Below are 13,339 nucleotides of genomic sequence, written 5' to 3'. Positions count from 1 at the left end.
CAAAGACTTATTGCTATAAAAGGTCAAGAAAGAAGAAATTTGGGGATATTGATGAGAAGCAGCCAGCCTTTGGCCTTATTATCATGCCTCTGTGCAGCTTCTTCTTGGGAATGCTGATTATACTCTAGTTATTAGGCTGCCGCATTTCTTACTCCCTTGGAGAATTTCAGTAACAGGGAGTGTAGGCGAATCTGAACGTCTGTGAGGAATATCGGCTTCTACAAAGAGACCTTGATGCACTGCAACAGAGAATTAGTTGTCTTTACTTTAGAAAATGACCTTGGGCTTCCACCAGTCAGAGCCTGCCTCAGAAGAACTGGTGAGGAAGAGCTTTGTGGTTTGGCTTCTGCTTCTTGGCTGAGGAACAATGGCACAGACATTTCTTAGTTTCTATGGCATTTTGTTGGTCCTCATAGATGAGTATGTGTGTGAATTTCCTTAACGGACAGTATAAGCCGAAGTTTGTAACTCCAAGTTTCCGACACCAAACTCGAAGTCTGTCTTCAGACTCATATGTGTCTTTGCGCCCCCGCCCTCCCAAGCCCATAGTCACACTCGGTCTGTAATGGTCTATAGTGGTATTTTGACTCATAGAATCTGTCTGTGGCTTATTGTTTTATGTTTTCTCCTCTCCACCCTGATGGAAGTTCACTTCTGAGGCAGCTAGGGCCTTAGGGATTTCAGAATCTGAGTCAGTTGAGCTGACAAAGGGACCACCTCTGGTCTCCCTATGCCAGCCCTGGTCACTCATCAGCCTCCCCATCTAGTATCTTGACCATAGTTCAAAGAGTTGTTTAAGACAAATTCACAGACTTGTTCAGTTTGTAGAATTCTGCTGGTTTGCTATTGAGTCTGCGGATGACTGTCTATACTTTGGCTTTTCTGTTGGGTGCCCCCCACCCCACAACCCCAAGGGTCCTTTCTCTTTTGTATCAATAGACCTTTTTGGCATGCTATTTTGCTGCTGTTTTTCACTTTACAGGCCTACTAACTGGGTTGCTAGGATTGGGGTGATTGAGTTGGATGAAATTCTGTAGAAATTTCATGAGTCATTTTTACATGTCTTGTCTCAATGCTGTAAAAGGAGGAATGGAGCTCAGGTGATTTTTAAAGGATTAAAGGGGAGATGATAGTAGCTGGGACCTGAAGGCTCCAGTTACCTTATTCCAGGTTTGTATCCCAAGCTGTCATATGAGAGAAGTGACTCTCTGATTATAGTCTTTGCAGTGGTGGCTGGAGAGAGAATTAATTATTTTGGAAGGCTCAGAGAGAACTTATCCTTCTTTAAGACCGTTTCTATATAACATGTTATCTGATTTGTGAACAATCTTAAATTGATGTAATAGCAAGCTTACATAGCTAAAAATACTCAGTTTCACACATGCTTTTGCCTTAAAGCCCTAGGGGGAGAAAAGCTATATGCTAATGAATGTCTGCTTAATTTGAAAAGCATAAGGAAAGTGATAATTTAAATGACTAGTAGAGTTCTCTGTGGATTGCTTTGGTTGAGTTATACTGAAATATATTAGAAGCTGGGACTGTGAGGCTGCCCATCCTGGGCTGGATTCAGAATGGATCTACTCTGTGTTCACTGTGCAGTTGCAAATATGGCTTATTTGTCCACTTAAGGAATGGCACGTTCTACATAAGAGACTATCCCAGTTAACTGAAATCGGGTGCCTTTCTGAGGGCCTAACCTCCTTTATAAATTGACTTTAATTTCTGAGTGTCCAAAAAGCTGGGAAACATAGGGTAAACTTATTTTTAAACAGAGCATTAGTTTTCAAATAGAAGTTCAATTGGCTTTTATCCTCCAAACACCTTTTCAGGCGAAGTATCTCTAAATTTAAAGCAGTGTGTCCAACTGTTAATCTGGAAAATGAATATGATGTATTCTTTTTCTTGTTCCCCTGAATTCCCCATTCGGGTAGAAAATATGAATTGTTTTCTTCATTACTACATAGATCACATGAAAAATAATTCAGTCCCGATGCTACCAGGTGGCAGTTATGAGCACCTGCTTTGTGCTATTGTTTAAATATGATTTGACCTCTGTTCTGGCACTGACATTCTAAGCAGTTTGAGTTTGGGAGTTTTTCTGTATGTGTGTTTGCTTTTTATACTTGCTGCCAGGCTTTCAACAGTCACTTCTCATTAACATCACTATCCTTAACTCCTATATCCCCCCTCCTCACTGTTCCTATATTTAGTTTCTTCTAATCTGATCAGGAAATCAGATAAGTAAGCCTCTGTTACATCTATTTCCAAAGTAAGTAAAAAGGCTGAGTGGGACTGTTAGAGCTCCATTTTAAAAAACCCTATATTGGCTGCTCAATATGCCTTTTCACCCTTTCCCTCCCCTGGGAGATGTTTCCATAAAGATACTGGAGATGAAACATGGGCCTTCTCACCACAGTATACAATTACATGGCATCTTCAGTAAATTTGGACAAGTTATAATTAACCTTTAAAAATAAAAGATCTTTGAGGACAGAATCTGAGCTGTTTCTGTTTTTTCTTTTTTTTCGTGCTTTTCGTGTATGTGTGTGTGTGGTGCGGGGTGGGAGGTGCATCCTATAGAGCAGCATACATCCTAACTGCCACCATATCCATATGCCAATATATATCCTTTTTTGGGCCACCAGGTTATCTGCTTATAACATGAGAATATAGAGAATGGAAACTAAATGTTGTGTGTTTTATTTTTGCTTTAAACAATTAGTTATCTTTTACAGTAATTGAAATATGAAGAAAATGTCTTACGTTCGTTCACATATTTACTATCTCTGGTGCACTTTATTTCTTTATGTAAAGCCCAGTTTTCATTTTGTATCATTTTCTTTTTGCCTTAGGATCTTCTTTTAACATTTCTTAGAGTGCAGGTAGGTCTGCTGGTGATGATTTTTTTTTTTTGTCTGAATAAGTTTTTATTTAGCCTTTATTCTTAAAAGATATTTTTGCTGGGTATAGAATTCTAGGTTAATACTTACACCATTTTCAAGATGTCATTTCATTGTCTTCTGGTGCACATAGTTTCTGATAAAGCCATCATTGTTCCTATGTATATAATGTATCTTCTCCCTTCTGGCTCCTGCTGGGGGTGCAGTTTACTGCTAGGAGTGTTAGACTGCTTGATATTATCCCACTGGTTTCTGAGACTCTGTTCCTCTTACATTTGTAGTCCTTTACACCCCCACTTTGGACTCTGCTTAAATTTTGGTTAAATTTTATTGCTATGTGTTTCAATTTCCTCATTTATTTTTCTTTTGCCCTATAGTGTCTGATTTGCTTTTGATCTCATTTAATGAAATTTTCATTTTAGATACTATATTTTCTTAATTTTTAGAAGTTCTATTTGGTCCTTTAAAAAAAATCTTTTTCTTATTATGTCTATATGTTTCTCTAATACTTGAATAGTTAATAGTAGCTTAATGTTCTCATCTACTAGTTCATCATCTCTGTTATTAGTGTTTTCTCATTTTTTTCTCCAGATTATGGGCCAGATTTTCCTGCTCCTTATCATGTTTATAGCATTTTGATTGATACTGGTATTGTGAATGTTACATTGTTGGATGTCTGAATTTTGTTACATTCCTTTAAAGAGTGTTATGCTTTTTTTTTTTTTTTTTTTTTTTGGTAAAGCAGTTAAGTTACTTGCAGATCTGTCTAATCCCTTTGAGGCCTGTTTTTAAACTCTTATTGGGCAGTTTTAGTGTAGCCTTCACTCCAGAAATAGTTCAGTCCTACTATTGATGCCTCTACTGACTGCCTCCAGTGAGTCACACAGAACATCAGGGCTTGAACATCTTCCTGCGTTGTGCAAACTTTGTGAATCAGTTTACAGTTTCTTGGTCATTTTTTGCCCTGCCTTGTAAAATTGTACTCACATACATGTGCATGGCCTAGAACCTAGCACATTTCTAGAGTTCTCTTTCTGGATAGCTTCCTCTTTTCTAGCATTCTGCCTATAACTTCAGCCTCCCTGAACTCTGATACTCATTTTCTTAATAAGACTACAAGTTGAGTTTGTTTTGGATTCTCCTTCCCTGCAAATTGTTTCCAGGCAGAAAGTTGAGGTGATTGTATAGTTCACTTGTTTATTTTTCTTCTCTCAGGGACCATCGTTTTCTATTGCCTGTTGTCCTGTCTGAAAGTAGTTGTTTTATGTATTCTATTTTTAAGCCATTTACTATAAGAAGTCTAGTCCTTGATAATCTATCATTACTGCAAGCAGAAGTCCCAAGAATTCCAGTGAAATTGGTCCATTGAAAGTAATTCCCAGTAACTGAACACAGTTCTAAATGGCACACCTGGCAATGTTAGGAAGACTAAACTATCACAGTTTATGTGAATTTTTGAGCGACGTGTAATAGTGTCCTCATTTCCCCCATTCAGTACTTACCTTTGCCACTGACTGGAGCTGTTACTGTTCTGAGAGGAATAATGGTTACAATTATTCAACATGGTTGAATAATACAGTGGTTTACATGCTTTTGGAGCTCCCCTGAGGACCGATAAGCTGAGATGAGTCTTTGTCACTGCTAATGTTGACAGTGCTCAGTGGTTGACCTCTCCTTTGGGTTGTTCTTGCCTTTACACGCGACCAGGTTTTACTCTTGGAAAGGGTCTTGTTAATGTGCTCTGTAGTTAAGAATAAGCTTAATAAGCTTTTGAATCCACATGGGAAGTTTATGTTAACAGACCACTAAATATCTGAATCAATAAGGACTTGATATGTGGATCGAAAGAACCACCTGTGAAACAGCATAAGTGTAGCCTTGATAAGGCAATCTGTGGAATTTGAAGGCATGTTGAAGGAGAGTAATTTGCAGAAGGATATGCTTTGGTAAGGATGAGTTTTCTCCCCTTAATGTTGAATGAAAAGTTGAATAAAAGAAGCCATATACTTTGAAGTGGATTGTTGGGGAGTTGTAAGGAACATTATGTTCCTAGTAGACAGTAGACCTGGCTGTTGATAGTTTAGCTAAGAAGCAAGTAAATGAAGAAAAAAACAGGTGGTTATTTGTATCTGTTCTTTGGGCAAAAATTATTTACTTCTTACTTATTGGTAAAGATCTAACCCCTTTTTCAGAAACTTTGAACATTGCCAGAGACAGTTGTTAGTTTTCTTTGTTGCTTTTAATTACTCTTAAGTTGTTTAGCCTCCTGAATGACTCGTGCATGCTACATAAACCTTTGGTACTCTGTAGAGTGCAACATGACAGCTTTAATTTTGTGTCATCAGAATGTTTACAAATGTGTTGATGTTTTAAAAAAAGTTCAAATATGTTTTTTTGCTTTTTAATTTTAAATGCAACCTGAGGAATATTGATTGGCTCCACTGCTACTTAGATAATTTAGTAGTTAATGAATTTAATAAAAAATGTTCAACCTCACTAAAAGAGAAATACAACATTCAATAAGAAACATTTTTTTCACCTGTCAAAATTTGGTTGAAGTTTAAAAATGATAATCAGTCTTGGAAGGGGTGTGGGAAGATAGGCACCTTTTCAAACTTCCAGGAAAAAAAAAATATTTTTATTGTTAACAAACCAAAGTTCATGGGTCTGACTCTTTAAAAGGTGAAAATTCAAATGTCAGGGTTTGGAATAAGGAAAAGTTTATTGATTGAGAAAGTGCCAACTAGGGAGATGGGAGACCTAGTAGTGCTTCATGCCCATCTTGCTCACTGGACTAGGTTAAGAGTTTTTAAGGGGTTAGGAGAACACATATTTGGAAGTGCTGGTGGGGCAAGTTTTATTTGGAGGATGTTGGAACTTGGCCATTTATGGTTTAAGTTGGTTGTCCCTGAAAAGCAAAATCAGTATCTTTTAAAACAGGACAGGGCCATTTTAAGATGGTTTTGTGGTTACAATTTGGCAGTATACACCAAAGACTTATATTTTTGACTCAGTAATATTGCTTCTAGTGATTATTTTTTTCTTAAAATTGTTAGAGAGTCAAACAAAAAATGCAAATAGGTAGGTATTTGTTGCAATAGTATTTCTATAACCGGGTATTAGAACCATCCAAAATGTCTAACAATGAAACTGTTTCAGTTGTAGCATTTTCCAGTTACAAAGTACCATGCAACCATTAGAAGGTGTTTATGAAGAATATTTTATCATGTTGTAAAATGGACTTATTTGAAATAAGTGGCGTTCCAAAAATGATATATAATATATACTTTTATGTCAGCTATCATTAAAAAACGCATGAAAGAATGGTCAGAGATTTTAAAGTAACTGTTTTTAGGTGGTTTTATGGGAGGTTGCTTTCTTCTGTATATGTTTTTTCTTTTCAAAAACTGAAATGGGAGAGCATTCTAGAGATGTGAAAGTGAACTGGGTATTTGTAGCGGCATTCTGGTCTTACTAAGGCCTTGAAAGACCCTACACTGGCACCCCAGATTCCAAAAGAGTGGGCAAACCATTTCTAAAGCTAGTTGTGTTAAGAAGAAAAAGTCTTTTCTTCTTTTTTTCTTTAAACAGTGATTTTTGTGCTTACTCTTCAGATAAAAATTTTGATGATGAAGATTCCGTGGATGGTAACAGACCTTCCTCTGCCAGTTCTACATCATCCAAAGCTCCAACAAGCTCGCGGAGAAATGTTGGAATGGGGACCACTCGCAGGCTTGTATCATCCACTCTTGGATCCAAGTCTTCAGGTAAGACCAAGCCCTGTGTGGTGTCGTGAGGTCAGTTATGCAAGCTTTTAAAACCAGACGTGCATTATACTTGCCTTCTGTGTTCTGCAAAGGGAAATAATCTCATTTATAATATGTTTCTGCTGGCTGTTCTTTAATTAAATCACTACTGTACTGTTCGTGCTGATAAGCTGATAAGATGAAAAGCTGAGCAGCTATGTTGCCACATTTTGGTAAGCAGAGCCTGTAGAAGAATGAAGCCTACCTAGAGGAAGGCATAACTGAGACACAGGAAGAACAAGAGTATGCCCTGATGGCATTATTTGATTACTGGGATCTAGCAATGCCCAAAACTACTGTGGGGTTTTGTTAGCCACTTTTGATTGATCAAGAGTGAGACTATCCAGAAGGCAGATTGTACTTCTGTTTTTTAAATGTATTTTGTTCCTACAAGTAGTATTTTCCTTTTGAGACCATTATGGATATTGAATTAAGTAAATGATAGGGATTAACTCCCTGAGGCTTTGAAAACTGATTTACAAATATTTCCTCCCTAAATCCCTCCTCTTGCGTGCCTAAATTTAGAAAGTTTGAGTCTTTGTTATACACAACTTTCATTTTGCTGTCAAATTTTTGGACAAATTTCCTACTTTTTTACTTCTAAAATATCGTGTAACCACTGCTTTTAGAACTGCGCTCACTGGGTTTTTGAGCTTAGCTGGATGAGATAATTTAAAGTTGGAGTAAGGATTAGTATTAGAATACTCTCTCCTTCTGGTGGTCTTTCATGCTTGCTGAACTGGCCCTAGAATGTTGGTGTCCTGACTGGATCAGCTTGCTGCCACTGCAGTGCCTCTGCCACCGGTGACTATGTCTGTGTTAAAGTTGCTGTACTGATGGCAGAGTAACATTCACATCAGGAATGGCAGAGGGAAAAGCTGTGCTTGTTTATTACATTTGTGCTTTTTATTCTTAGTTATTTCTAATCTTTTCTTGGGGATGAATTTTAAAGAATTTTTGTTGTTGTTGTTGTTACTGAGCTTAAATTCACATAGCATAAAATTAACCATTCTAAAAGTTACAATCTGTGACATTTAGTTATTCACAGTGGTGTGCAACTACCGCCTCTATCTAGTTCCAAAACAGTTTCATCACTCCAAAGGAGAACCCCATACCCTTTATACAGGTGCTCCCCGTTTGTTTCTTCCTTTTCCCAGCCTCTGGCCATCACCAATCTGCATTTGTCTCTGTGCATTTACCTGTTCTAGATAGTTCATAGAAATGGGATCATACAACATGAGATCTTTTGTCTGGCTTCTTCACTTAGCATAATGTTTTTGAGGTTCATCTATGTTGTAGATGTATCAGTATTTCATTCCTCTTTTGGCCGAACAGTCTTTCTGATTCATTTTCTTGGTCTATTCTTGGGTAGCATCAGTTCCACAAACAAGGCTTAGAAAATTTCTTCATGACTAGACCACTTATTTTACTTCCCACTCTTCACCCATACCCCCAAAATCCAAACTGTGTAAATTATGCAGAGATATCAGCCCTGATCTTGTTGGCTTCTTCTTTGCTGGATTCCTTAGGCTCAAATTCCTTAGGGGCTGTGGTTGGTCTTAGAGTCCTCTTCAGTATGTGGGTACATGATGTGGTACTTTGCACAGAAAAGGCTCTCAGGACCTATCTGCCCAGTGGGATCCAGTCCTGATGCTAAAATACTAGAGTGTGTTACTCTTGACTGTTTATAGTCAGCTTGTAAATGAAGTGTGTTTACTGCTACCAAGAGTTATCCATAGAGCCCTTTTCTGACTAGGTGGTCCATTAGGACACCAAATAACAGATAGCTTGTCTGGTAAGAACCTCTAGAAGAGCACGGAGACTGAGCGATGTAAATCATTAAATGAGGGTTACAAGGATGACCATAGACACCAATTTTGAAAATTCTGTTATGAAAAAAATATCTGATAAAATGTCACAAGATTTCATGTCTAAAGTTCATATTAACAAAAAGGAAAAACTTTCTCTCAAATGATAGCAATTAGCGTAAGTATATACAAAGCATCTTAAAACAACTTTATGGGAGAAACTTGCTAGTGATACATAAATGAAAAAAATGACACACTTATCATGAGTTCAAAAGAAATGGAAATATTTTGAGACTAATATAAAGTTGAAATGAAACTGTTAAATTCCCTTTTTTAAATTTATTTTTTATGGTGACATTGGTTAACAAAATCCTTTAAGTTTCAGCTGTACACTTTTAACAGTAAGGTATATATATATAGATATATTTACACTATGTGTTCATCTCCCATAGTTAGATTTCTTTCTGTCACCACATATTTGACCCCCTTTTATCATGTCTTCCTCCCCCCCACTCCCCCTGGTAGCCACGAGTCTCCGGTCCATGTCCATGAGTCTCTGTTTGAAACTGTTAAATTATTATTTGAGTATTTAACAAATTTATTATGCTAAATTCCTAACAATAATATAATCTAATTTATTCCCTGAAGAATTAAATTTTTTGTTATATCTGTTTATTAGTAATCTTTCAAAAGATTTGTACATTAATAGACTATAAATCACCTAAATCCTTTAAAGCCTAGATGGTCCGTCCTTAAATAGTTTCTTTAAATGGCTTTAAGCTAATGTATATAATATAGGATTACTGTACTTCATTTTGATATTAAAAATCAGTAATGTTTGTCAGTTCTGCAGCACTAAATTTTTGTTAAGTTTAAAAAAAAATAGTTACAAATCTACCAAAATCTAATTCTTACAGTATATACTGAGAGTCTTCCAGTGCACATTGTTTAAATTTTAAAAATTAATTTTTTTTATAGCTGCAAAAGAAGGAGCTGGTGCTGTTGATGAAGAGGATTTTATTAAAGCCTTTGATGATGTACCCGTCGTGCAGGTGAGTAAGGATATTTGAGTATGATTAAAAACAAGGGTAGGCTTACTCTTCAAATTTCATTTTTCAAATATGTGATACGTGAAGTTCATTCCTAAGTAAGGTAATTTTAACTATTAAGACTGTAGGAGATCTGAGTTTGCAGACTAGAAAATGTTGGAGCCTTTTATAGCTTGAAATGAAGAGCAAAAGTCAAGGCTGAAGATGATCTTTTGGTAAGAACTAGACAGAAGTTGCTTGCTCTAGTAATAGGTTTGTGGGTCAGGGTACATAAAAGAAGGAAAAAAGTGATTTGATTAGACGAAGGCACAAAGAAGCATGCTTGTTTAGGGATTTTTCTCAGAAAGAAAAACTTGTAAATTTGAAGGATTTGGGTATCTGAAAAGCTATAAAGAATGGTTTAATAAAAGCTTAGTTTACACTATCTTGACATTTCACTTTAGGCCCTAACAGATGAAGCAAAGATTATTGATAAAAGTTGGTATACAGTCACATTTTAACTGCTTTGTGCCTCAGTGTTGTCATTAACTGGGGGAACAGTGCTGCTTTTCCTCAGCCTACGTTGTTGGTGCTCCAGATTCCTGTAGCACTTATTGTCTGATTAATCACTTGTTACCTGCTACTTGGTTGCCATATGTGTATAAATTGGTTAACAAGCATCAGTGACCCCAGGCTTATCCTTAAGTTCTTGACCTTCTCATCAAGCCTCATTCTTGTTTGATTATTCCCGTACCTGTCTTATAAATATGGGGATAAATGAGAAAGCATATTTGAAAGTGATTAAAGTTAAACAGGTAGTACACATAATCCTAAGAGTAGTAAATGACTTGTGCATCACTGGCAGTTCCCCAGTAGGGGTCTTTCTCTTTTGAATGTGAAACAATCTGTTAATTTTTTAGTAAAGCTGTATTTTGAGGCAAATTTATTCATATAGGAGATCATATCTAGTGTGGGTATATATTCACAATGGGAAGAAGCTTGTTCTAATACAAATCTGTCTAGATGTTATAAATTCTTCTTGAAAATGAAATTTCTTTTACTAACTAAATGCTCTTGACTTCATGTAATTAAGAAATAATCTTTTTGTTTATTCTTTGAATTTTCTTATGTTGATTGTAAATTAATTGTGCTTACAGATTTATTCCAGCCGAGACCTTGAGGAATCCATAAACAAGATTAGGGAAATATTATCTGATGACAAGCATGATTGGGAGCAAAGAGTAAATGCTGTAAGCTGTTAACTTCATGTGATTGCATTTTTTTAGATTTATTTATATATTCCAAAATATTTTGTTATGGAAGTGGGGTATAGCTCTAATGAAGTTTAAGTAGTAAATATTTTAAATTCAAATTACCTCATTAACACTTTACATTTTGAAAAAGAGTATCTCATTTCTATTTCTATTTTTAAAACATGCCAATTTTCACCTTTATATATAGCCTATGTTTTTAACAAAGACCTAACTGTGGGATGTCTGTCTGTGGTGCCTTCCACTTTCACCTTGGTAAAGGTTGAAATCTGTGATTGTTGGCCAGTAAAGTGGCTTTTTAATACCATTTTTAGTGTGTGTCTTTCTTTTCCTTTCTTCATATAATTTGTTAGAAAGTTTGGTCACATCTGTTTTTAAAAATAGATTTAAATACAGATGTGTTTTATCTGAGGAAAGTTATTTTACAGTGGTTGGTTGGCAAGGAGAGAGGTGATGAAATTGCTGACCAGCTTTTAGTAAAGATACAGTGGAGGATATTTGATTCATTAAATAAATGGCAGTTGGAGTGGGGTGTGGGTGAAGGTAAGCTTAGGGAGGAGATTTTTACAAGCTAAAACGAAGGTTTCAATTGGCATAGAATGTGTAAATACACTAAAATGTCTCCAATTAAAATAAATTTAGCAGAATTTTAATGTGTTTATCAGAAATACTACATTTTAAAAGTTATTTGTTCTTTATTTGTGAAATGTTGATTCGTTTAGTATATAATATGATGTTTAAGTGGCAAAACTTCTATGTCATTTAACTTTGACGTTGACTCGTATGGTTTCTGTTGTTTCATATATTATGTTTTAGGAATTGTTTTGTATATCTCTTAATTTTCTCTATTCCATTAGCTAAAAAAGATTAGATCTTTACTTTTGGCTGGTGCTGCTGAGTATGATAACTTCTTTCAACATTTGCGACTTTTGGATGGAGCCTTTAAACTATCTGCTAAGGATCTGCGGTCTCAGGTAGTGCGGGAGGCTTGTATCACGTTGGGGTAAGGATTGTGATGCTCCAGATTCTCACACATCATAAAATAGCCTCATCACAGAGCTTCAGAGATGGTTCATTGAATCTGACCAGTGGGTCTTTTTATTGTTACTTCTGACTAGTTCTCTAGACACATTCAATTACACTTTTGGTAGTACTTTTACAATATTTCTTGCCCAATTATGTAAAGTGTGACAGATTTTAAACTTTATTCAGTGACTCAGCTCTGAAGCCTGTATTTTAAATTTGAGTTGTTACTAATAATGAAAAAAATGAATTTTTGTCAGTTTGTTTCTCAGTCTTCATTGATTTTGCTGACAGGATATAACATGATTATCAGAATTTTTGTTTGTTTCTAGAAGAGTACAACAGCTGTAAAATTAAAGTTAAAGGCATGTACTGCAATAAAATTGTCTTCTGGCTAAACCTTTGTTATTGTTTGAATCTGGAACTTTCAAGTGTATCAGAAAATCAAAGCAGCAGCAACATAAGGGGCATTGCAGCTGTTTTAAAAGTTTGGCTGCAGTGAGATGTTATGAAGCATGAATATTTTATGGTAAAAATTAAAGGGCGAAAGAAAAAAATGAGGGAACTTTTTCACGTTTATGTTTTACAAGTGTATGATCAATTTGTTTGTTTTTTGCTATTTTAAGACTGATTAGTTGGAAATGGCTTATTTTAAAGGAACAAACTCTTGGACTAACAGCTGTTTTCCAAGTCCTCTACATGTACACTGGAAGGATTTGAAACTGTTGTTCTTACCCCTAGATAATTTTAAATGAACGTTCTAAAATGTTGAGGTTTATATGCTTCATTGTTTGCGAGAAATATAACTACAGTCCAGTATTTATTTCTTACCGTAGGCATCTGTCATCAGTTCTGGGGAATAAATTTGACCATGGAGCTGAAGCCATTATGCCAACAATCTTTAATTTAATTCCGAACAGTGCCAAAATTATGGCCACTTCTGGTGTTGTAGCTGTTAGGTTAATTATTCGGGTAAGTATGTTTTGGGGCCATACATAGAATAAGCAACTGGTAAATATTGGTGGTTGATAAGCAATATTTAGAGGCACTTTTCATTAGAGTGACTACATATAGTTGGAATCATGTTATATACATACAGTATTGGCCCTTTTTACACCACTTACTTATAGCACATGAGCCTTTTACATTTCATGTTGTAAATTTCAGTTACTAAGGTGTCAATGATCATAGACTCATTATTGCTCTTAAATATTTGAACATCTGCATCTGTTTCTGAGTTTCCACTCAGTTCTTTGTTTCCAGATATCACTCCCATTTTCCCTCCTTAATCCCCAGTTATTTCCACTTTAGGTATTTGTGCTGTGGTTTTGTTATTCACCTGTAATTGTTATTTAATTAATTGTATATAAGCACAGAAACAAAATATTCTCTTTAGTTAAGTTTTCTAAACATGCATTTAAATTTAAATTATTATCTGAGTAATTTATATACAAGGTTTCAACACTCAGATCTCTGCTGCTCAGATAGTTCAGACATTATAAC

General features: G+C 35.7%; 1 protein-coding gene across 31 annotated transcripts in view; it reads left to right on the top strand.

Annotated features, from left to right (window-relative positions):
* Nucleotides 1–13,339, top strand: part of CLASP1 (cytoplasmic linker associated protein 1) — a 239,473-nt gene that overhangs the window by 112,381 nt on the left and 113,753 nt on the right. For all 31 annotated transcript variants that reach the window (XM_036236829.1, XM_036236822.1, XM_036236826.1 and 28 more), the window contains 5 exons: nt 6,515–6,667; nt 9,493–9,566; nt 10,700–10,792; nt 11,671–11,816; nt 12,673–12,808. In XM_036236829.1, the coding sequence (XP_036092722.1) occupies nt 6,515–6,667; nt 9,493–9,566; nt 10,700–10,792; nt 11,671–11,816; nt 12,673–12,808 (602 nt within the window). The remainder of the gene's footprint in view (nt 1–6,514; nt 6,668–9,492; nt 9,567–10,699; nt 10,793–11,670; nt 11,817–12,672; nt 12,809–13,339) is intronic.

Source organism: Rousettus aegyptiacus, unplaced genomic scaffold (assembly GCF_014176215.1).
Source record: "Rousettus aegyptiacus isolate mRouAeg1 unplaced genomic scaffold, mRouAeg1.p scaffold_m13_p_2, whole genome shotgun sequence".
Classification (NCBI taxonomy): Eukaryota; Metazoa; Chordata; class Mammalia; order Chiroptera; family Pteropodidae; genus Rousettus; species Rousettus aegyptiacus.
The sequence above is the reverse complement of the archived record's forward strand: the minus strand, read 5'-3'. Positions and strand labels throughout refer to the sequence as shown.